The sequence below is a fragment of the Pipistrellus kuhlii genome, unplaced genomic scaffold (assembly GCF_014108245.1).
Source record: "Pipistrellus kuhlii isolate mPipKuh1 unplaced genomic scaffold, mPipKuh1.p scaffold_m20_p_39, whole genome shotgun sequence".
In the NCBI taxonomy this organism is placed as follows: Eukaryota; Metazoa; Chordata; class Mammalia; order Chiroptera; family Vespertilionidae; genus Pipistrellus; species Pipistrellus kuhlii.
In genome coordinates, this window is record NW_023425539.1 from 777093 (window position 1) to 799618 (window position 22526).

General features: G+C 56.6%; 1 protein-coding gene across 16 annotated transcripts in view; it reads right to left on the reverse strand.

The window, feature by feature from the left end:
- SGSM2 (small G protein signaling modulator 2) overlaps window positions 1-22526 on the reverse strand; it is a 45100-nt gene that overhangs the window by 5040 nt on the left and 17534 nt on the right. The window contains exons 3-24 of one of the 16 annotated variants that reach the window (XM_045570997.1): window positions 20075-20261; window positions 19636-19797; window positions 19063-19130; window positions 18819-18964; window positions 18369-18503; window positions 17750-17874; window positions 17280-17347; window positions 16847-17049; window positions 16600-16726; window positions 14955-15092; window positions 11408-11561; window positions 10555-10619; window positions 10320-10465; window positions 9752-9880; window positions 9515-9537; window positions 9355-9409; window positions 7293-7676; window positions 6932-7056; window positions 6433-6515; window positions 6125-6234; window positions 4723-4819; window positions 3765-3932 (exon numbers count right to left, since the gene is read on the reverse strand). In XM_045570997.1, coding sequence (XP_045426953.1) covers window positions 3765-3932; window positions 4723-4819; window positions 6125-6234; window positions 6433-6515; window positions 6932-7056; window positions 7293-7676; window positions 9355-9409; window positions 9515-9537; window positions 9752-9880; window positions 10320-10465; window positions 10555-10619; window positions 11408-11561; window positions 14955-15092; window positions 16600-16726; window positions 16847-17049; window positions 17280-17347; window positions 17750-17874; window positions 18369-18503; window positions 18819-18964; window positions 19063-19130; window positions 19636-19797; window positions 20075-20261 — 2898 coding nt within the window. Of the gene's footprint in view, window positions 1-1999; window positions 3542-3764; window positions 3933-4722; window positions 4820-6124; window positions 6235-6432; window positions 6516-6931; window positions 7057-7292; window positions 7677-9354; window positions 9538-9751; window positions 9881-10319; window positions 10466-10554; window positions 10620-11407; window positions 11562-14954; window positions 15093-16599; window positions 16727-16846; window positions 17050-17279; window positions 17348-17749; window positions 17875-18368; window positions 18504-18818; window positions 18965-19062; window positions 19131-19635; window positions 19798-20074; window positions 20262-20467; window positions 20647-22526 lie in introns of those variants that run through there. The other 15 variants (XM_045570995.1, XM_045571000.1, XM_036408476.2 and 12 more) reach the window with 15 other exon arrangements.

Sequence of the window (22526 nt, forward strand, 5' to 3'; positions counted from 1 at the left end):
GCTGTCTCAGGAATAAGTGGGGAGGTGAGGGGACAATTAGCGGGGCCTAACTACAGGCCAGGCAGGCTGCTTCATCCTGCCTTTCTGAACTCCGTGACACCTGCCCCACTCCCAGCCCCAGCCAAGGGTACTGACTGGTTTCTCTTTCGAGGGTGAGTCAGGGATGTAGGGCGTGTGTGCGTGTGTCTGTGTGTGTGTCTGTGTGTGTGTGTGATGTGATCCTCAGGGAAGGTAGTGGTGGCCACGAATGTATTGAGGTTCCATTATTTGAAGAAAAGTCAGCCTCAAAAGGCCAGATCGTGCCCCATCATTCCGCCAGCCCTTTTCACTTGTGAGATGCTGGCTCCCTCTACTGGTAGCTCAGGGAGAGATGGGTGCCTTCAATTAAGGCACATGTGTCAAACACAAGGCCCGCGGGCCACATCCGTCCCGCCAGGCCTTGCAATGTGGCCCGCACCGCGCTGTCATCACTGCACTCCGCTGCGTTTCCATCACAATGACAGTTTATGACTGTTCAGTAAACCATTGGGCCCGCAATTTAGGCTGGATTTTAGATTTTGGCCCCTTCTCTGATTGAGTTCGACACCCCTAAATTAAGGGAAGGCCAAAACTTAATTATTTCCTGTGCATCCACTCAGTGTCAGACACCATGCCCAGCAATGGGACAAAGATGAAGACTGCCCCTGGTAATGACCCAGAATCACCTGAGAGCTATCACTATCATAAGGGTTGGCAGAAACTCCCTTCCCTGCACTCAAAGCACAGATTCCCACCCCAGCTGAGCTGGAGCCTGAAAGACAAGGGCCTATGGCCAGGGCAACGGAGAACAGAAATCCCAAGTAAGAATCCAGGAGCTTCCATTTAGCAGCTCTCCTCACTCTGTGACAGAGGAAGCCTTACTGGAATTGGAGGGATGCTGTTTGCTCTCCTCACACTCCCTCCTCCTATCCACACGCATCAGTTCACCCATCCTAGTTCTAAAAGCCCATTCAGGGCCTGGGGAGTGCCAGCACCTCTGGGTGAGAGTGTGTGAAGGAACCAGGCCACATCCAGAGAAATGTACCAGGGCCTTTAGTGAACTTTCAGGAGGAGTCACAGCAGAGGGAATTCTGATTGCTCCAGGCACCAGGATCACCGTGGGGAAGCGGTGTTCTTTGAGGGGCTTATAAGGTTCCCTGGCTCCAGAGCTCCCTGTGTCAATTGGTTTCCTTGCATGGGCAGCTAGGACTGAGCTGACAATAGGCCCAATGCCTATTGTCAGTGACTTCCAGACAAGACCACGTGCTGGTGACAGGAGCCTCTACCTGGGACCATGGGTGGTCCTCTGGGGTGGGAGAAAGGGAGGTAGGATAGTCAGAGGCCCTTTCCATGCCTCAGCAGGTTTGACTTCTTGAGGCTCCCCCCTAAGTTTGAAGCAGATATCTCAAAGACAGTGCTCAGTGAGCAGGGTCCTTCGCAATTGGCTGGAGGGGCTAGGAGGCTCCAGCTTATCATTGTAGCTATTCAGGAGGTCAGACTGTGGAAGGCGTGGGACAGGGACCTACACTAATCCAGAGAATGCAGAAGCCATTGGTCAGTCTGAGATAGGACTGCTGGCTCTAAGGCACATGTGTCAAACACAAGGCCCGAGGGCCAAATCCGTCCTGCCAGGCCTTGCAATGTGGCCCGCACCGCGCTGTCATCACTGCACTCCACTGCGTTTCCATCACAATGACAGTTTATGACTGTTCAGTAAACCATTCGGCCCGTGATTTAGGCTGGATTTTAGATTTTGGCCCCTTCTCTGATTGAGTTCGACACCCCTACCTAAGGGTTCTCTCTGGGCCTACTTATTATCTCCGCCCCAATCAGCCCATAGCCGAGGTCCCCCTCTTTTAGAAAATTTGGTTCTCTCTTTTCGCCATCCTTGCCTCACGGGCTTGACCTTCTTTACCGTTCTTTTGTGGAGATGATAGTATTCCCAGTCCAGCACAAGCCCACAAGCAACCCGAGCCTCAAGCATTGCCAAATGCTGTGTTTATTGGTTTGTTACACTGAAGAGTATAGTTTCTGAGCCAAAAATCATACACACTCTGCTCCTCACAAAACCACTGAGTCACTAAGGCAGGCACACAATGGCCACCGTGCTTGGTGGAGGCTGAGGACTCACAGACAACAAGAGTGGGCAATGGGGCGGGCTGGCCCCCAAACAGGCCGTGCAATGCCTGGGACGGGGGTGGGCTGGGGAGCTGTGCTGGATGCAAAAAGGCTGCTGGGTCCTTTTTTTGTTTCTTAAATGCAGGAAGTCTCCAGACCTTAGTGGTTGCTGAGCAGGCCCCAGCCCCTGTGGCAGAGTAGCCTCCTGGCCCTGGGGCAAGGCCCAGCCTGCATGTGTTGGGAGTGGGGGTGGGGATGGCAGAACAAGCAGCGTAACATCTCCCCTCATGAGTGAGGTTCTTCCACGGGGGGTTCTGGGTCCTTAGGCCTCTGGACATCCTGAGAAGCATGTGGAAGGCAGAGCCAACCTTGCTTTTCACCAGCAATAAACAAGGGAGACCCAGGCACCTCCTCCTTCCAGCCTTAGGACTCAGCGGACGCCTGGGATAGACGATGAGCTGCCCCCAAGTTTTGGGGCCACCTTTGAGAGGAGGCTGTGACAGGATCTCCTCCCTAAGGAATCACCTGGGATTTCTCTTGAGAGGTAGTGCTCCAACCACATTCCAGATCCTCCGACTGGCAAAGTGTCATGTGTATAGTTCTTAGGGATGCATCTAATGCATAAAGCAATAGCAAGGTGGCAGGAGTGAGACTGTACAGATACACGTGGGTGCACTGTACAGGCTAGGGGAGGGCATGGGGGCACCTCAGGTGGCCAAAGGCAGTGGCAGTGCTGCTGAAGTGGGCTGCTCTGCCCCACAGTCTCAGAGGAGGGCCTGGAAGGTGACCCAGGAAACACGCCTAAACCTGCAGCCATTCTGGCTGCCCCGACTGGGATTGGTGCACACACATGCACTGGGCCTACAAAGGGACTATGCGAAGAAATACAACAGAGTCCCCTTGTCTCAGACAACCCTCACCAGTGGGGCCCAGGCATGTATAGCCCTAGTGACTCTACAAGGCCCCAGGCTGACCCAGGAGAGAGCATGGGGCACTCAGGCTGAGGCTACAGGGGCAGTGGGGCTATTTCCAGGTGTCTGAGAGGGGAGCAGAGTAGGTATGCCCCGGTCAGCTGCTCCCTGAGGCTGCCCTTTCCCCTCCTGGCCCTGACCTGAGGGTACCCTGGCCCCTGACTTGCCCCTTCAGGGCCAGAACTGCCCAGAGTCGGATCCCAGGCTCACACTTTGTTAGGAACACAGCTGGGCAGGCAGAGTTGGCTGAGAGGTGGGGCAGTCTCTGCTGTGTGCCCCTGCACCTCTCCCCGCGGAGCCCAGGGCCAAGAGCCGAGGCTGTGGCTGGCTGCTGCCTCCTGGCCCTCACTTGTTCTCTATGAGCATCTGCACCTTGTGGACGAGGTCCCGGGCAATCCGCAGGATCTCCTGGGCATCGTGATGCTCAGCTCGTTCTGGAGGAAACATGGTTAACTGTGGGGATGCTGGAGCGAGGGGAAAAGTCTGGGAGGAGCCCTACGGCTGCCCACCCTACTCCATTTCCACCTGCTGGACTCCTGACGTCTGTGTACCGGGAGGGGACCCAGTCTTTCTGATCCACTCCAACCCCCTCCAGGCCAGGAGTGGAGGTCCCTATCCCCTTGCTGGGAACAGCCAGATGGCTGGACAAGCTCCTACCATTGAAGAACTTGATGATGTCGGTGAAGTCCATGTTGTTGTCACGGATAATCTCACGGTAGGCCTCTACCAGGGCCAGGGCAATGAACAGGACAAAGTGCTCTGATGAGATGTGCTGGGCCGCCCAGATCACCTCCCACACAGCAAACACATCCTCGTATAGCAGCTCTGCGGACGGAAAGGGGCTAAAGCTGAGCCTGCCACCCATGGCCTCCAATGGGGCCGCATATGGAGACAGAGCTCCAAGGGCCAACGTTCTATTACATCACGCAGCCGGGTCCAAGAGGGGGTGGTTTCATGCCTCAGGCCAAGACCCTGCCCTTCTCCTTGGTAATTCCTGCACATGAGGCTCCTGCAGACTCTTCTCTTCGGCTAAAGCATCTCTGCTTTTAGAAACCTCGGTGCACAGGGAAGATTTGGTTGGAAAAACAGTTCCAAAAGCCATTGCCATTTCCACTCTGTCTTCACTTTGGATTCACCTAGAGAGCTTTTAAAATATCGATGCCCAGGCAGCCAGTCACACTAGTGATCTGAGGCCAGGTACAACCTAGAGCATTGGTGTTTCTAAAAAGTTGCCCTAGCCAGCTTGGCTTAGTGGATAGTGTCAGCCTGAGGACTGAAGGGTCCCAGGTTTGATTCTGGCCAAGGGCACATGCCTGGGTTGTGGGCTCGATCCCCAGTAGGGGGCATACAGGAGGCAGCTGATCAGTGATTCTCTCATCATTGATGTTTCTGTCTCTCTCTCCTTCTCCCTTCCTCTCTGAAAGAAATATAAAATAAAAATAAAAAGTTCCCCATGTACATAGATAATAATTTAATTAAAAAAAGGTAAAAAAAGAAAAAAAAAAGTTCCCCAAGTAGTTCTAAAGTTCAGTTAGGGTCCAGGACCTATGACTTTGGGGCAAAAGGGTCACCCAAAGCCCCTGACCCCAGGCCCACCATCCAACCCTCCTCTTACCTCTCTTAAAATCCAGCAGGAACCAGCGGTAACAGAAGTAGAAATGGGTGTAATCTCCATTCTGATGCATCAGTTCAAACAGCTCTGAGTCCAGGATCTTGTGGGAGTGGGAAAAGAGAGAAGGACTGAGCTGAAGTGCCTCCTCCCTGCTGCACCCCCCGCCCCAGGCCCTTCTGCTTGGCGTCTGGTAGCTGTGCTCAAGCCCCTCTTGTCTCTTAGGGTGCACTCTGCGGCCCCACTCATCTCTCTGGGCTGTACTCTTTTTGGATTTATATCATTTTCTGGGTATTTGATTTTTCTTTTTTTTATCCTTATCCAAGGATATGTTTATTGATTTTTGAGAGAGGCGGAGAGAGAGAGAAACAATATGCGAGATGATAAATTGATTGGTTATCTCCTGCATGCACACCGACCAGGGATCGAACCCTCAATCTAGGCATGTGTGCTGACTGGGATTCCAATCCGCAACCTTTTGGTGTACAATGCTCCAACCAATTGAGCCACCTGGCCAGGGCTCTGGGTGTTTGACTTCATCAACCATACTATTCACCAGAACTTTCATGAGCACAAGCATTTACATGTTGACATTCCTCTCCATTTTTAACAGTGAAAACAATGGGTTTCCAGAAACAAACTCATAGATACGGAGAACAAACTGATGGTTGCCAGATGGGAGGGGTTTGGGGGCTGGGTGGAAAAGGTGAAGGGATTAAGATGTACAAATTGGGAGTAACAAAAGTCATGAGGATGTAAGCTACAGCAAAGGGAATATAGTCGATAACACTGTAAAAACTATGTCTGGTGCCAGGTGGGTACCAGACTTATGTGGGCATCACCATGCCTCCTAAGTTAGGAATATGTCTAACCACTATGCTGTACACCTGAAACGAATATAATATTGAATATCAAGGGGGATCCAAGATGGCAGCAGAGTAGGTGGAAGTTACACTCACCTCCTCCCAGGTCCAAACTGGAATTACAACTAAATTATAAAACAATCCGAACAATCAAATGAACAGAAATCTTATTACCAAGGACTTACAGAAGAAGCCACAGGAGACTGGTAGGAAGGGCAGAGGCGTGAAAAAGGCTGGCCCTGCTCCCCGTGTGGCGGCTGAGATTCTGAAGGGATATCTCAGCTGCAAAAAGAAGCTGGGAAGCATGGGGTCTCAACCCCACATGAGGCTTCCCAGCCTGGAACACCAGAGCCAGGAATAGAAGCCCACATTAACTACTGTGACTTCTGTTTCAACCATAATTGGGGGGGAAATGTGTATGTGAAAGAAATTAAGCTTCTATATAAAAGAAATCTTTGAACCACTCCACTCCCTGATCTCCTGGTGGAAGACGGCCCAGCCCAGTGGTGCCTGGTCACGTGCCCAGGAGCAGCTACAGTCCTCACCTGGATGAGGGAACGCATGTTAGCAAAGTGGGTGTCCATGGCGCCCCCATTGGGGAAGTTCTGGCTCATCCTTTTCATGAGTTGGCTGAAACAGCTGTAGGTCAGCTGATCTGAGAGGAGACAGGAATGAGGCCACAGGGCAGGGGTGGCCTTCACTCCACAGGGGGTGACTGTGGCCCAGAGGACAGGGCTGGCGATTATTGCTACCCATCTAGACCTAGCAGTCTTTTCTTTTCCAGCTTATGTCAACCCCGCCCCATGCCTGAGGCCCATGCCATTGTGGGAACGCCCTCTTCCCTACCCCTCACCGTTATCCAGGATGACGAGGAGCGGCGCCAGCAGGTCACACATGCCCTGCGCGTAGCCCACGTCCAGGTGTTCCCACACGTAGCTGAAATCCCAGGGACAGAGTCACTGTGGGTGTGTGCCGGGCCCCATCCCCTCAGGGATCCCCAGGGAGATGAGTCTTAGAGTAGCCTGCTCCCCGGAAGTCAGCCTTCCGGGACCCTAAAGCACGGGGAGTACCGCGGTGAACAACTAGCCCTGTCTTCAAGGCACGCAGGGGGTCAGGGAAAGAGACGAGGCTGGGGCAGGGCGGGGGAAGCAGTGGCGTGAGGGAAAACACAGAAGGCTTCCTGGGAAACCTGTGAGTGAAGAGGGCGGGGCAGGGGCACTGCAGGAGGAAGTGTTCCCCCAAAGGGAGTCCAGTGTGATTCTGGTGCCGTGAGGGGGCGGGGCACTGCTGACCTAACCTCTCCCTGAGCAGGGACCCTGCCGCCCACCCTGAGCCCTGCCCTGCAATGGCACCTGCACATGATGTCTCTGAGCCTCTCGAGGTTGGGGGGTGTGAAGTACCAGTAGTTGCGGTCACATCGCTGCACATCCTTGTCTATGCGGTGCAGATTTAAGGCCACGGTGTCCAATAGTTCTATCTGAAAGAGTGGGAGGCCCTCGGGGTAAGCTGGGGCCTGAGGTGATGCCCACAGGGAAGCAGGAAAGGCAGGGAGCCAACGACTCAGAGAGCAGAGTCCTCTGGGACGCTGAGAGACGGGCTCCAGGCCCTCCAAGTCAGATACCCCACCATCCACCCGCCAGCCTGCCCCCAAGCCTTGGGGCGGCAGGAGGGCTCTGGGCCAGCTAAGAACAGTGCCTGGGAATGGCCACCTACAGTGTAGGCGGCAGCGCACACGGCTGCAAGCTCCTCTCCTGCCTCCAGCTCGCTGGCCCGAGAAGCCTCCTCCTGGCTGGGATCTTGGGGCTCGGAGAAAGCGTGGACTGCAGGTTCCGGCCTGTCGGAGCCTTCCTCCCCACCGCAGTCCTCCTCGAAGCCCACACTCGGCCCCTCATCTATGCTCGACTGGATGCCTGAGGCCACGGAATAATTGCGAGAGGAAGGCAGTCCTGAGTCTGGAGAGTCAAACTCCACTGACTGCTGCTGCTCCACCACGGCGGTGCCCACGGGCCCTGCTCCCGGCGCCTCCTTGGGCTCTGGTCTGCAATCCTCAGTGCCTGGGGGCTTCGGGGGCTCCAGGTCATCCACGGAGATAAACACCTGGTGGGGAGAACAGATGGTGGGGCTCATACCTGCACCCCAGCTTCTTCCCTCAGCTCAGTGTCTCCTTCCTGGGGTCAGAATAAGTGAGAGGGATGGAGAATTCTCATCACACCTACTCCACCCCACACTTCCAGCACTGCCTCTCTGGACACCAAGCCTCCCCTTCAGACCCAGCTGGCCAGGTGGAGGAATGAGGCTCCAGGCCAACATGAAGACTTCAGCCCTATCCAGTCCCTTCCTCTGCTTCTTCCTGGGGCAAGAGAAAGGGGAACACCCCAGGCTTCCGGTGGCTGCTGCAGGGAAGACGGGAGACTGGCGGCCTGGACACGCAATGGTATTTGATGGCAGTGTGAGCGGTGCCATTCTACTAACACCTGAAGTCACCAGGCTGCCTCAGGTCAGGAGCACTTCTCCATGTGCTGGTGTGTGTGTGTGTGTGTGTGTGTGTGTGTATGTGTGTGTGGAGAAGGGGGCAGCCTGGAGGCGTTAGGAAAACCAACAAGGCAGGGAACTTTTCTAGCAAGGACCTGATCGGTTATACTGGCCTCAGACAAGCTGAGGAGAGGTCAGAAGTGAAAGGAAACGCATTGTGCTGACTGGAAACAGGCCTCACCATGGACCAGTACAAAGAAGACAGACATATCCAGACTGGCTTTTACTTTTTTTCCTATTTGGACTATGTAGGGAAAGGGATGCTAAAAGGAGTTTTCACTTTGGGTGAGAAGCATGAAGTGTCGTTGTGTTAGGATCAGGTAAGGCCACGAGGGCAAGGCAATCGGACCCCGGAGCAGGGCCCCGAGGCCATTGCTGTCTGTGAGCTGAGCAGCTGGGCACTGGTACTGACTCGGGATCTTATGAAGCCCAAAGCCAGAGAGAAAAGAACAGGCTCCCGAACAGGAAGCAAGAACATGGAAAGCGTGTGCCTTGATGTTAAATCTGTTCTCAGTCTTGCGCCAGCTCCAGTTTTCTGTTAATATTAGGAAAGATTTATTAGTAGAGTAGCTAGAATACACATTATCTAAAGCAGCAATTTTAAAGGAAAAAATACGTTAGTAAAAGAGTGTCCTTGAGCCTGAGACTTCTCATCACTTCAGTGGGGCCAGTTTGTTTAGGCCTGTTCCCCCAAAGCGGGCGGGGGGGGGGGGGGCGGAGGACACGCCACGAGAGCTGAACTGCCTTTGCGCGGTCAGTTCTGTGAGATGGTGACGGGGCTCCAGAGGCGGGAGGTCTTGCCAGCGGACGCCAACAGCACTGCCCTACGGGCTCCCCTGGCCTCTAGCATCAGCTCTCAGGGAGGCCGCTACAATCAGAGGGCAGCAGGGCCGGAAGGGAACTGAGGCCCAGAGATTGGAAGACGGCGTCACTCATCTGGCCAGTAGGGGCCCTGGGACTAGCCCCCACGGCTGCCTATTCTTAGCCTTGAGGCCTCACTAGGCGCAGGGAGGGCTCCCCTAATCCCCATAAATCCATCCTTCCCTCCTCGTCCATTAAACCTGATCACAACGCACTATCTCACTTTATTCCTGCAGCACCCAGAGAAAGGGAGACAGAGACACGTCAAGCCACTCTCCGAGGGCTCCGCTGCAGTGAGTACAAGAGGTTGGGCTGCTGCTCAGGACTCCTGCCCTCGCCCCACCCCCCTCTTCCGCCCGCTCCCAGGTCCCCGCTGGCTCACGTCATTGCTAATGGTGGAGTCCTGGTGGATGAGGCGCTGCACGTGGCTGTCGATGCTGCTGCCCGAGGAGAACTTGGTGAGTGTGGCTGGGTGCGCCTCCCGCTCCCGCTGCCGCACCACCACCTCGCAGGCCTTCCACTCCGCCAACACCCGCTGGTACCTCGCTGCCACCACTGCGTCCACCTGGACTCGGACACACCATGACCATGGGGGAGGGGTGCACCAGGCCCTCCTCTGCAGGAGCTGGGACAGCTGACGACTAGGCTGGGGCCCAGCAGTGAGGACAGTGGGGTGCCTCTGTGAACCCTCCCCTGCCACGTTTCTTTCCACTGAGCTTGCATGAGTCCCTTGGCCCGACTCCCCGCCCCCCTACCCCACGGGAAAGGGCTCCCCTTACCTGCTCCATCTCCTTCTTGCTCGTGCCAAACTTGTAGTGGCCAAGCAGGAAGGGCCAGACGTCCTTGCGGATCTCGTGCTCCACGCCTCCGTAGTAAACCTGCCGCAGCAGCTCCAGCTCCTTGTAGTTCTGAGGGGCCCAGAGAGTAGACTGTGCAGTCCCGGCAGTCACCTCCCGGTGACCCACCTCAGGGAGAGCTGGGGCTGGGCAGACTCGGTCACCGCTGAAGCCCACGGAGACCCTGCCCCACATTAGCGCTGGCTGGGACCTATTCAACCCCCTCCTTCCAGGGAAGAAACGAAGCCGGAGAGGCGCAGAGATTTGCCAAGGCTGTGAGTAATGGGAAAGCAGAACGGACTCCCCGCCCAGTGCCCTGCCCAGGGAAACCCACAGCCCCAGCTGTCTGAGATCCCGCCCTGACCCCGCCACTCCAAGGCCATCAGCCTTGGCCTGTCAGCCCAACCACAACTGTGAAGGCCCAGTTGTCCTGTGGCAGCTGCGCCCAGAGCAGACACTCTGCACCCACCGCTGCCCGCCCCAGCCACTGACCCTGGCCCACAGCGCATACCTTTTCATCCTTCTGGTACTTGCTCCACACGTCCTTGGTGAGGCCCCCTGAGGCCCCTGGGGGGCGGGCGGGCGGGATGATGTTGTGATGCACCAGCGCTGACAGGTGGGTCCGCACCGTGGACAGGTGGCGGCAGTACGCCAGCCCTGGGGGTGGAGGGGTGAGCCAGGCAGCCGTGACCAGGACGCCTCCCCCTGACCCTGCCTCCCATGGCCCCACCTCACCCCACACTCACAGCCGTAGAAGGCCCGGGACACGATCTGCCTCTTCATGCTCTCACACAGTAGCCTGAGGGGCAACCTGTGGAATCAACCTGGCTCAGAGGGCTGTGGCTCTTGCTTTGGGAGGAGGGTGAGAAGTGAGGGCACTGAGGGGAGCAGGGACGGCACTCGGGGTGGTGCGGGGAGCAGGACCCATAGCCCGGCGGCATGTCAGTGGGCTCCCTGTTGCTGCCAGCCACCCTGGTCAGAGCTGCTAAGGCTCCAGCCTGGCTTCCAACCCCCGAGGGGAGCGTGGGCAACTACCTTCACCTCATGTTAATGAATTTTGGTTTCCTCAAGTGAAAAATGGAGAGAACCATCTCTCAAGTCGTCAGGAGTGGCAGGTAAAAAGAAGTAACAGGTCCGATCAAGCAGCTGGCAAGAGCATCAAGTGCTAGCACACAGACAACATTCCCGGGCCATTCCCAGAACATGGCCGGTGCCCAGATGTCTGCTGCGTGTCCCCAGACACACAGCCTGATTACATGATCTGTGTCCACACTGGGAAGGAGAGCTCACAAGCACTGAGCACCTATGTGTCAGGCACAGCTCTGGGTACTCACATGGTTATATACCTTATTTAGTCCTCACAGGAACCTTAGGAAGCAGGTGGTATAACCCCCATTTTACAGATTAGGAAACTGAGGCTCAGAAACATAGAGACTCAGTAACTTGCCAAAGTCACATGGATAGCAGAAATGAAATTCAAACCCAAGTCTGACCAACTTGAGGCCACCCTGTTAGGCAAGTTGGCATAGCCCCTAAGGACAGATTAGCATACACACATGGATGGACACACTCACCGGAAGTGCCTCCCTGCTCACTCACCGGTCGGGGACACAGCTGCAGAGGTTGGGAGTTGCATATGGGGAGCTACTGGAGGAGCAGGAGAAGCAGGAGGAGCCCTGGCTACACATGGGATCTAGGTGCCAGGCTGGCAGGCTGGGCCCAAAGCCCTGCATCTCGATCATGTCACCAGCATCTGAGGACAGGAAGGGGGGCCATGGTCAGGGCCTGGCAGGCCTCCCCCCACAGCCACCCTGCAGCATGCCCACCTCTGTGCCCAGAGCTGCAGCATGAAATCACCCATTGGTGGGGAACCACAGGGGTAGCGTCTGCCTGGTCCAGAACCCAGAGATGGCGATGGTGCAGAGGGAGGGCCTGACACGTCCCAGCTCCACCTAACCTTTCTGTACGTGGTACAATCCTTTGAGTTGTGCATGACTGTGTCTGTTCTCTCCATGTTGCTATTAGTGATGGAAAACGCTTTTCTAGAGTCTGGCAGGGAAAGAAAGAGAAGGAACAACAAAAGCCTGAGCTCCCTAAAGTGCTACCAGCTAGCGTGGCCTCCAGTGCTTTAGCCTGGTCCTCTTAGACAGACTCTGAAAGGCACAGGTAGCTGCCTGGACCCGGAACTGCGAACTCTGAGCAGAGTCTCCACTGATCAGAGACCTGGAGGACCCCTGAGGGTTCTAGACCTGGTAGCCAGTGCCTGACGGTCAGGGCTCTCTGCGCAGGCCAGGCACCCCTGCTGCCCGCTGCTGTGGGTCCTCCCTGAGTTCTCCATCCTCGCCTAACCTGATGCACTCAGTGTGGTGGCCTCCTACAAACAACAGGTGAGCTGACAGGAAGGGCCAAGTCCCAGGGCTGCCAGATCCCCAACAGGGATGAGAGTCCCACCGGCCAGAAGAATGTGCCCACGTGCAGCCTCAGAAGACAGCTCCTTGGACACATCTACACCAAAGGTAGATGGAGCCTCTCAGCCTGCCCAGCCGATTGGAATCAGAACTCAAGATCACTGAGAGCTGCTAGGGCCCAAGTGGGGTAAGGCACTGCTCAGGGCAGCTCAGCTGGTCCAGTGAGCCACAAAGACGAAGCAAAGTGAGGGCAGGAAGTGAAAGGACTAGGAGACGGAACAGGAGGAAGGAGGGGGCAGAGAAGAGTGAAGAAGAACAGGGAAAGACAGCTGTGTGTGTGATGAATTCTTTCAAGCAGTATTTCTTCCTGGCCTGCTTAGTCTGGAGCAGCCGAAGGCCTGGCTTCTGTGGGAGCCAGACTCCAGCTCTGGGGTGCCTTGGTGGGAGGGGCTGAAATGAGCCCTCCAGTCCCCTTGGGGGCTGCCCCATGTTTGCTGGGAATCTCTTCCCAGACATGTGGTGGGATTTTTGTAGATCTGGCCCTTCAGCTCCACCAGGAGGCACATTAAGGGAACATACTTGGTGTGGAGGGGCTGTGGCTCTGGGAGTGAGCAGTTGCAGGCTGAGCCGAAGACTCTGGGGAAAAGTGAGGGGGGTGAGGGGGGAACAGATGCAGGTGGGGTGGGGCAGGAGTCCAGCTCATGCCCCTACAGCAGGCAGGAGAGAGGCCAATCTTGAGAGGAGTTGGGGTGGGAGCAGGCCCAGCCAGGCAGGCAGCAGGCAGCAGGCGGGCAGGCAGTGAGGGGCAACAGGTGCAGAGGGCAGAGGGTGGGCACACGGGGAAACAAGCTCATGCCCAGAAAGCAGGGCTCAGCTAGGGCAAGTCTCCTGGGTCAATGCTCTTCACCTTAATTCTCCAGGAAGGAGCTGAGCAGCCAGCACTGAATATGCATCTCTGAATTAGCCCAGTGCAGACAGCTGGAGCTCTGGAGCGACTGGGCCAGGGGCAGCAGGCTGGGCGGGGGCGCTGCTGGGTCAGCTTTGACTCTGACTCTCTCCTCTGAGCTTGAAGCAAAACAATCAGGGTGGTTGAACCCCACAGCCCCTAAGACTCCGAGTGAAAGGTGCCTGGCCTGGAGCAGAATTAGAGTGAACAGCATCTCTGCTCTTGGGGAGGCAGCAGGAGAAAGGGAGAGGGGAAGGAGAGGAGAGTCTGGACACCCGCCACTTGATTCACATGCACAAGTCAAGCATGTTGCAGGCCTGAAAAGCAACAGCTAGCAGGATGGACTCAACAGTGTTGTCATTATGGAATGGAGGGGAAGGGGGCTCTCACACCATCTCCCCAACCACCTGCTGATTCTGCTCTCGTGCCTCCTCCCCTTTCCCAAGTCTTAAGAGTCCCAGGGGCTGCACACTGGCACACTGGGTAGGCTGGCCCTAGTTCCCCAAGAGAATGCCCACATAAGCCCCGAGGCCTCTGCACCCTGTGGGCCTGAAGGTTTCTCTCACCCGGGAGGCCTCAGCATGAAGCCTACTCAGGAATGGGCTTCCTATCACCAAGTCTTCTAAGACAGGGGCTTGGCTGGGACCCCCCTTTTCCCACCCCCAGCCAGTCCCTGGGGGTAAGAAGGGTCAGCCCGGGCTCTCCTGACTCACATTTCCCACACTGTTTAAAATCACTCAGCCTACAATAAGCATCAGCCCCAAGCCCGGGCTTGTAAGGAACCAGATGGCAGGCCATGTGCAGGCAATAAACATCACAAGTGAGGTTCCCCTGCGTTCCCACCCAGACTGGCCTGTAGGTCCCGCTGGAATGGCTGGGAGGGAAGAGAGATACAAAGGCAGGCATGTGGAGAGTAAAGGGCAGCTGGCAGGGTGTGCTGGGGGGTGTGCTAGGCCACGGACTTGGTTGCCCACAAATGGGGAGACTTATTGGCACGGCGATGGGGGAGTTCCCCTAAACTCCAAGAGAGCTGGCCCTAAGTAACCAATCTCCCCGGAGCACCCTGGCTGAGCCCGCACAGGTTCCCTGGCTGATGATCACACTCCAGAAGGAGAGTGGGGTTCCCGCTCCACCAGCCTAGCTCCGTGCTAAGATGGGCGATGGACAGGTGGCTGTGAGCACTGTGCTGTGTGTCCTTTACAAGGAAGGGACCTCTGCACTCTGAAGTCCGTGAGGGTGGCACACACCTGAGTTAGGTTCTAGATTTCACTTCAGAGCGCCAGGCAGTGCCTGCTGGAACACCCAGGCCTGCAGACAGAGCCCTGGGTCTCCTTCCAGGAGGGCCCCACCCCCCGCCCAGAGGGGGCCTGGTACTTCTGTCCTATGTCTGTTGAGTTAGGAGTCAGAGGCACAGGGCCCAGAGGCCAGTCTGCCCAGCCAGCAGGAGAGAAAGAGAGACACTGTCTTGGGTTTGTCCAAGAGTGGGAACAGGGCTCAGACAGCCATTCAGAGTTTCCAAGGGACAACCAGATCATCAGGCCTTCTCACTGCGGGGTCTCTTCCCTCTCCTGACAGAGCCCAGAGCCAACTGCGTTTTGCTTGGTCCCCTCTTCTGGCAGCACACCCTCCTCCTACCCTCCCAGGTCTGCCCCCTGATGGGAGGGGCACCACCCGGGGTGCAGGTCCCATAATGCCAACACTGCAGTTCGCGCCCCTGCGGTGGGTGGCCGGTGGGCCCAGGGGGTGGGGCGGGGGGAAGGGGGAGGCCAGGGAGAAAGGGAGGGATAAAAACCTTTCATCGGATTGGGAGCTGTGAGGTTCCGCGAGCAGATCATTGAGAGCATCGCGTGTAGTTTATCCTCCTCTTCCTCATCATCGTCCACCGAGGCCGGGCGGCTGGCCGCTAGGTGGTGGTAGTTAATAGTGACTGCTCAAAGAGAACAGCGAGAGAGCAAAGCATAAGGACCCTGGTCCTGGGGCAGGAGGGACCGGATCCATCCTCCTGGGGAGCAGAATGGAGTCCGGGTCACCCTGAGCCTGCAGGGATGGAAGAGAGGGGACCCGAGAGTCCTTTGATTTACTGGGGAGAGTATGGAAGAAAGTGGGGGGACGGCAGCAGCTACAGAGCTCCACTTTTTGAAGAAGGCCCTCCCTAGGAAGAACAGAGAAGAGAGAACTGATGGAGGAGCCAGGGTAGTGAAAGACAGGGACCAGTTGGGACAGGCCAGCAGCTCAGGAGCTCTGGGACCTGGCTCAGGCTGGGCATGACTGTCGGCAGATGGATCCCGATTACCCTTCAGCTTGTGTCATGGTCAGGCTGGGCCAAATCGGAAGATTACCCCAAATCTCCCCTTCAGACTATAAATCCAAACTTCTCCAAGGATTTCCCAGAGCTGCTCTCGAGGAGCCTGAGTCAGCCGCTGGGTTTCAGCTCCTTGGCACCTGGCTTGCCCTCCAGGGAAATGAAGTGACCAGAAATGGGCAGTGCCAAGGCTTAAGAGAGGAAGTGCAGCCTGAACAACCTAAGCCGAGCAATAGGCTGAGATTAAATGCAAATGTGTCTCCTAGTCAGGCACACGGGGGGAGGGGCGGGGATCCCCACATCTTTGCCCTTCGAGCCTGTTGCGACTCCTTGTGCTGCGGTTGTGTCCACAGTCTGAGTAATCTGTCTGTTAATTGAGCGACAACCTGTTGACAACTTATTGGCACAAGTCAGGAAATTTAGGAAGCAGGTGGTCTGGCAAATGCTCTGGGCTGGCAGATTCCCTGACCTTCTTCCCAAGATCAGGGAGTCTGGCCCGGAGAAAGCTGTGGGGAGCAAAGCACTCTGACCAGAAAGGGAACTCTGGGCTTGGTGGACACCCTTTAGGATCCAGATGTGAACGTCCAGGTGGGATAGGACCCACAAGGGCCAAGCCGCTTTCAGCTCCAGCGCCCCCAGCTGACAGCCTCACCCTCTTCAGATGCACCCCTTGTTCTCATCAGCAGCTGGTGTGAGGAGGGCTCTGGCCCTGGCGGAGTCAGTGAACAATGTGCACCATCCAGAAAGAAGCACTGATCCCGCGCCCAGGCCACCGTGTGGAGGTCAGGCAGGGGGCAGGGGTGAAATGGAGAGTCCTCTACCCTCTGTATCTAGTCTCGGCCACATTCCTCCCCTGGGGCAGGGCGTGAATGGATGACTAAGAGAATATTGTGTAGAGACCCCTGGATCAGTTGAGCCAAGAGTCTTGGGGTGACAAGGGAAGGGAAAGACAGCAGGTAGAAGAGAAGCAAATTCTCAGGGGGGGGATGATCCGCAGAAAAAGGTCCAATGGGAGGCTAAGCACTGAACCCGGCCTGGTCAGTGGACCTTGCCTGCTGTCCCTCCTGGGTGATGCTGTCCTCCTCCACCCCCGGAGCGTCTTTCTCTCTCCGCAGAGGAAGGACGGGACACTCACTGTGCTCGTGCCTGTGGCCAGGGTAAATGATCCGGAACACGTAGTCTGTGGCCCAGCCTGTGCCCATCTCGTCCACATCTACGGACCGCGCGCTGCCACGTTTCCGCAGCCTGGGGAACACCTTGCCCTGCGGAAGAGGAGGTGGGTGGTTAGCCTGTCCAGGGCAGCGTCCACCCCAGGGTCCCGCCCCAGGCTGCTCCTAGGAACTCTGTGTGGGAAGAGGAAGGGAGGTGGGCAGAGGACCCACCTCACACACCCCTTCACCCAGAGCCTCCCAAGCCCTGCGCACCTTCCCCTGCTGGGTCCAGAGCGGAGGCTCCAGCTGTCCCCGAGGCAGAAGCCCATTCTCCAGGCAGGACAGAAAGGAGAGTAGGTGTCCCCCCTGCGGGAAGTGCAGCGGTGGCTTCTGGATGCCATCCTGGCTCACCAGGACCAGTGTGCCACTGTTCTCTGGGGGAGGGAGGGGAAAGTGAACATGGGTGAGCCAAACTGGGCCTCCAAGACCTCCCAGCCACCGCTGCAGCACAGCAGGCCATGCCTCCAGACTGGGTAGGAGGATAGTAGGGCTAGAACGTGGGGATGACCAAAAGAGGACAGACATTCAACAGGCCATGCACAGTATATGACGGGAAAAGGCAGTCTCTTCCCCCACCCCTGTGCACAGGACAAGGGAGGCTCACTTTGCTGGTGGCAGTGGATGCAGACAATCTGACTGAAGGGCACAACCAGGGCATAGTCCCAGTAAACGCTGGAAAGGAACCAAATTGGTGTCACTGTGTCGCAAGACCAGCCCACCTGCCTTCCTAATTTCCTGGCCCCAACACCCGTAAAACCACCCTGAAGACACGATGACCAAAGCCGAGAAGTGACCTCAGCCAGCCATGTCCCTCTGGGCTCCGTGCTGCCCTCATGGCACAGAGCCTGGCAGCCTCAGATGCCTCGAGCTTGGCTCAGGCAAACCTCTTAATGTCCAGGACTGGCTGGATCTTAGAGAGCTTGGGAATATCTCCAGGCAGCCTCTCTCTGCAATTCTTGGCATCAGGTAAGGTGTGAGCCTGCCTCTTGGAGCAGGCTGGGCCTCTCCATCCCCGCCTGCTGGCAAGCTCTCACTCCCTTCCGGGGCTCCTGCGGTGAATCCCAAAGCCCCCACCTCTTTTCCAGCTCGGAGTTCCCCAGAGTCCCATTCATGAGCTGGTTGGGAGTCCACTTCAGAGTTAGGCTCTCTGCAGACTGGTGCAGGGAGAGGTAGCCGGGGACAGCCTCCATGTCCTCCTTCTGCAGGGAGGAGACACACCGGAAGATAGAGACGATAAGGGCTGAGAGGCTCCCAGGAATGGCCAATGGAAAACGAGCTCCAGGTGGGAGTGGGGGAGGCCCAGCTAGTCCAACCCAGGGTTCTAGAATGGGGCGGGCAGAAGCAGGGGAGACATGAGCCACACACAGATGTAGGCATAAACTCTTCCTGGTTAGCCTGGTGCCACTGGCTCTGCCCTGTCAGCTTCCTGGATGCCAGTTATGTCCTGGGCCAGTCATACCCAAGCTGCCTGCTGGCTGCCATTCCCATCCCCAGATGCTCTGGTTCTCAGCCAGAACAGATGCCGTTTCTGGCTCCCACCCATTCAAGACTGGGCATGAATCAGTGAATTGGCGGGGGGGAGGGGGGGGTATGCTTCTCTCTAGTCAAGCCCCTTAAGAAAGGGATGGAGTGGCTGGAAGGTTCCTTCTTGGGGCCCTCGGAAGAGGGGAGGGCGAGCACTAAGCTTTCCTACCGGCTGCACCAGCACGTTGTTCTTGCCATAGAGCAGCCGCATCCTGGAGTTCTGGTGCAGGGATTCCACATACTCTCGGGCGCAGGCAGCAAGCTTGTCCTCCGACGTGCTGCCGCTCGAGTGCCGCTTCCGGATCTGCACAAAGTCCCAGCTCAGCCCCAGCCCTGGGAAATCAGCCTGGAGGGAGGACCCTAGGCTTCCAGGCAAATCCTCTCTAGCTGACCCCACGGGTTTGCTCCTAGCCACCCTCTGCTCTCTAGCCGCAAACCAGTGGTGTGCTCCTGGCATGAAGTGCCAATGTGGGGAAAAGGCTCTTCTGGATGGCCACTACCTTGGGGCATCTCCAAGGCCCAGCCTGTATCTCCAAGGAGCACGGTGACCACCTGCCCCTTCCTACAGGCCCCTGGGCATAACCTGGATGGGCACAAGGGGTAGGGAAGGGATGCCTACTCCTAGGGCTGGGCGCTTTGCTGGGGAGTCCTGGCGATTAGGGGGACCCCGGATACGGTGCCTCTGGACCAGCTCATCAGCAGAAGGGTCGGTCCAGTAGTGATCGGCTGTCTTGAGCTTGGTATACTCCAAAGCACAGGGTCCCACTGTGGAGACAGGGACAGCCGGCTCGGAGAGGGCCCCTTCAGCACCTGACCCTCAGCTCCCACAGGCCCAGTGTAGGCCGCTCTGCTCTCAGGCTCACCTAGAAGAGAGGCCAAGATGGGGCCAAACACGGGGTCTGCCAGTAATGCCTCCTTCTCGTAGTACTTGCTGCCAGTGGGAGAGACAGACAGGGGGACTGCTGGGGCTCCCGGACTCATTCCAGGGCAGTCAAGCTCACCAAATAGGGACGTTCCCACAGAGACCAAATGCATGTCAGTCACCAAGAAGAAGTAAGCCCATAAGAACTGAGCTTAGGGAGGGCGGGGCAGTTAAGAGATCAACCAAAGAACTTGCATGCATGCATATAAGCATAACCAAGGGACACAGACAGTAGGGGGGGGGGGGGGGGGTAAGGGCCTGTGCTTAGGGGCGGGAGCAGGCTGGGAGAGATCAATGGGGGAAAGGAGACACATGTAATACTTTCAACGATAAAGAATGTTTTTTTAAAAAGAAAGAAAAGCAACAAACAAACAAGAACTGAGCTTGGTGAGGTGTGGTAGCCCATGCTTTCGAGGTGCTGCAGGGGCGACGGGGCATGCTCACAGGCTATGGTGGATAGCAAGCCTGCGGAGGCGGGACGTTCAGGAGCTGGGCCCCAGGGAGGGGCATTCACCTGCAGTTCTCCACCAGGTACTGCACCACCCTGTCCAGCACCTTCTCGATGAGCGCTGTGCGGACCCATATGTGTTTCAAGGCCTGCGGGCTGAGGGCTGGGGCCTTCCCACTGGCAGAGCTCTGTCTCCGCAGGGCCTCCTGGCTACCCACCAAGGGTTTCCTGCAAAGAGGGGTGGGCTTTAAGAAGGCGAGAGCCCGGGGCTGAGCCCCAGGCTGGTGGCACTGGGAGTGGAGTTTGGTGGCACAAGATGAGAACCCACAGAGGACTGACTGGGGGGCGGTGTGGAAGGCCTTGTGCCTGAAAGGGGCCAGGGCTCACTCTCAGGCTGGTTCTGAGAGGCCCTGCAAGAAATGAGCCCAGGAAGCCAACCTGGGAAGTAGCAAATGCCAAATGGTAAGAGCAGAAGGGAGGGGGAAGAGGCAGGCCCAGGGCTCACCTGCCCTCTACTTGTTGCTGCAGCTCCTGGACTTTGTGGCAAAGCTCCCCAGCCACTGGGCACGCCTTCCCCACCTTGGTGAACAGAGCTGCCACCTTGTCGCTGCGCAGGAAGCCGGCGGCACGGCGTCTCAGCTGATGCAGGAGGCAAGCCTCCACCGCACCTAGGCCACAAAGGAAACCAGCACCTGAGCCTGGGGAGGGGGAGAAGAGAGAACACTCCCCTCCCCCACACCGAGGGAGGGCAGGCCTCACCTAGGACTAGGGGGTGGGGTGTCAGTTTTAAGCAGGCCAGGAAGATATACCCACCTCCTTCCATAAGCCCCCTCCCTGTCCATCTGCCTGCCCCGAATGGACCTGCAAGGCCCCATGCCAGGCCGTTCCTCTCACTCACTTGGTATGTACATGCCTCCTGTGTGCAGCATCGCCCTGGGGATGTGAGGACCAAAGTTGCCAGTTCCCATTGGCACGGGTAGCTCCACCCCTGCCCACTTACAGGACTGGACGTGCAGGGAGCACCCAGCACACAGCCTCCTGGAAAGCATGGATGCTGTGGTTGCTAAGAAACGGGTTCTGGAGAAGAAGCTGAAATATTGACGAAGCCATTGCAGAGATCAGATCTGACAGCTGCCCCTGAATTATTGATGAGCCCCGCAGCCAAGGGGGAGAGACTTCTATTTCCCATGCAGGGAGGGCTTCCCTTCATTCATTCATGTTTTAGGGGGTAGGCTTCCTCTCTCCATCTGGATACTGCTGACTGCACACCGACTCCACAGGAAGGAAAAAAGGGCTTGGCGGGGGAGAGAGGGAAGTTCTCCTGGCCATGAATAGAATCTAAACATATTAGTGTGTATGTTTGGGGGAAGAGGGGACTCGGCCATTACTGAGGCCAAGCTAATTGCTTTACAAGCAAGGAGGGGAAAGCCCAGAAAGGGGAAGGGGTCTCATCACAGAAACATAGTGGCCTGAGCTCCCCCACCCTCTCCAGGTGTGTTCAGAGGGCACAGGTGAGAGAAGGTGCTCCCTTCACTTCACAGGTGCTCCTTTCACAAGGATGGAAAACAGTGCTGTGCTGGAGGCAGAGAGGCGGACTAACAGGGTGTGAATCTGGCGGGGCCACTCATCGATCTCCGGGAAACCTGGGTAAGTGACTTCAGCTCCAAACCTCTGTTTTATCATCTGTGAAATGAGGAATACTTCTGAAATGTTACACGAGATGAAGCATAGAAAATCTCTTGCACAGGGACTGGCACGCAGGAGGCACTTGGTCCCTGATGGCTCCTGACTCCTCACCCTTGTTTGCCGAGACCCTGTTCTGCAGCTAACTACCAGGACTGGGCCTTGGCAAGACCTCTCCCTGGGAGGGAGAGGAGAGGACGCCCTGGAGAGGGGATCACAGCCTGCCCCAGAGGTGGGCGTGATGCGATCCTCTTAGAGAACAGCGGAAATGAAGCTCATCAGTAGTTACTGTGACTAGTGTTGTTAGAAACCCAGACTTAGGACGTAATTGCTGAAAACAGAGGTTCTCACCTGATTTTTGCCTTCATTTTCATAACTGTCAGGCAGTCACTGCTGTCCTATAAAAATGAGCTTTGCTTGGCCCTCTTGTACTGAAATAAAAATAGTGGAGAGTCCCTGGAGGCCAGACAGCTCAGTGAGAGCATCCCTGGGGAGGGGAAAGAGGCAGGACCCATCCCTCTGCTGAGTGCTTCCTGCTAGAGCTCTTCCCTGCTCAGGCCTCGGAGGACTTATTTTACAGGCGTGGCCTCCCCTTAACGCGTGTTCCTACATCCATGTTCCTATGTGCAAGCAGGCAGATATAGCTATACATCTGATGTGGGTATGGGGCATGTGGTGGAATCTCCACTTAAGGGTCCACATGTTCTTTTCCACAGCTCGCCTCCTTGGCCCCTGAGGTCTCGGGTGACCCTGGGTGTGCAGGCGAGAGACCCCTTTGTCCCCCTGGGGCTGTTGCAGCAACAATTCACACCTGTAGGAAGGTGGTGACACTTCCTTCGGCTCACACTCCCCATCCAGAGCACTGAATAGGGAGAGTAGCAGCAGGTGGCACTGATCCTACAGGGAATCAAGTGCCTTGGTGATGTGACTAATGGCTGGGATAATTAGTCATTAACCTTCCCACCTTCCCCAGGAGATAGAATGCAGCCACGCTGGGGAGCCTGGGAATGGCAGGCAGGGGCATACCCATCTCGCTTGGCCTCACCCATCTTCCTAGGCAGCTTCTAAACACAGGCATTTAGGCTCTCTGGAGTAAGCAAAGGCATTCCTCTGCAGTCACTCCAAGTAGGGAAATACTGATAAGCCCAAATATTGTGCCTAGTCCCCCCTTCTCACCCTACAGCTCCTAATTTCCTCCTGTGAAACCCAGAAAAAGTGCCCAGGCAATGTATGGGGAATGAGAAATCCCTCTCACCCCCATTGCATATGCTGAT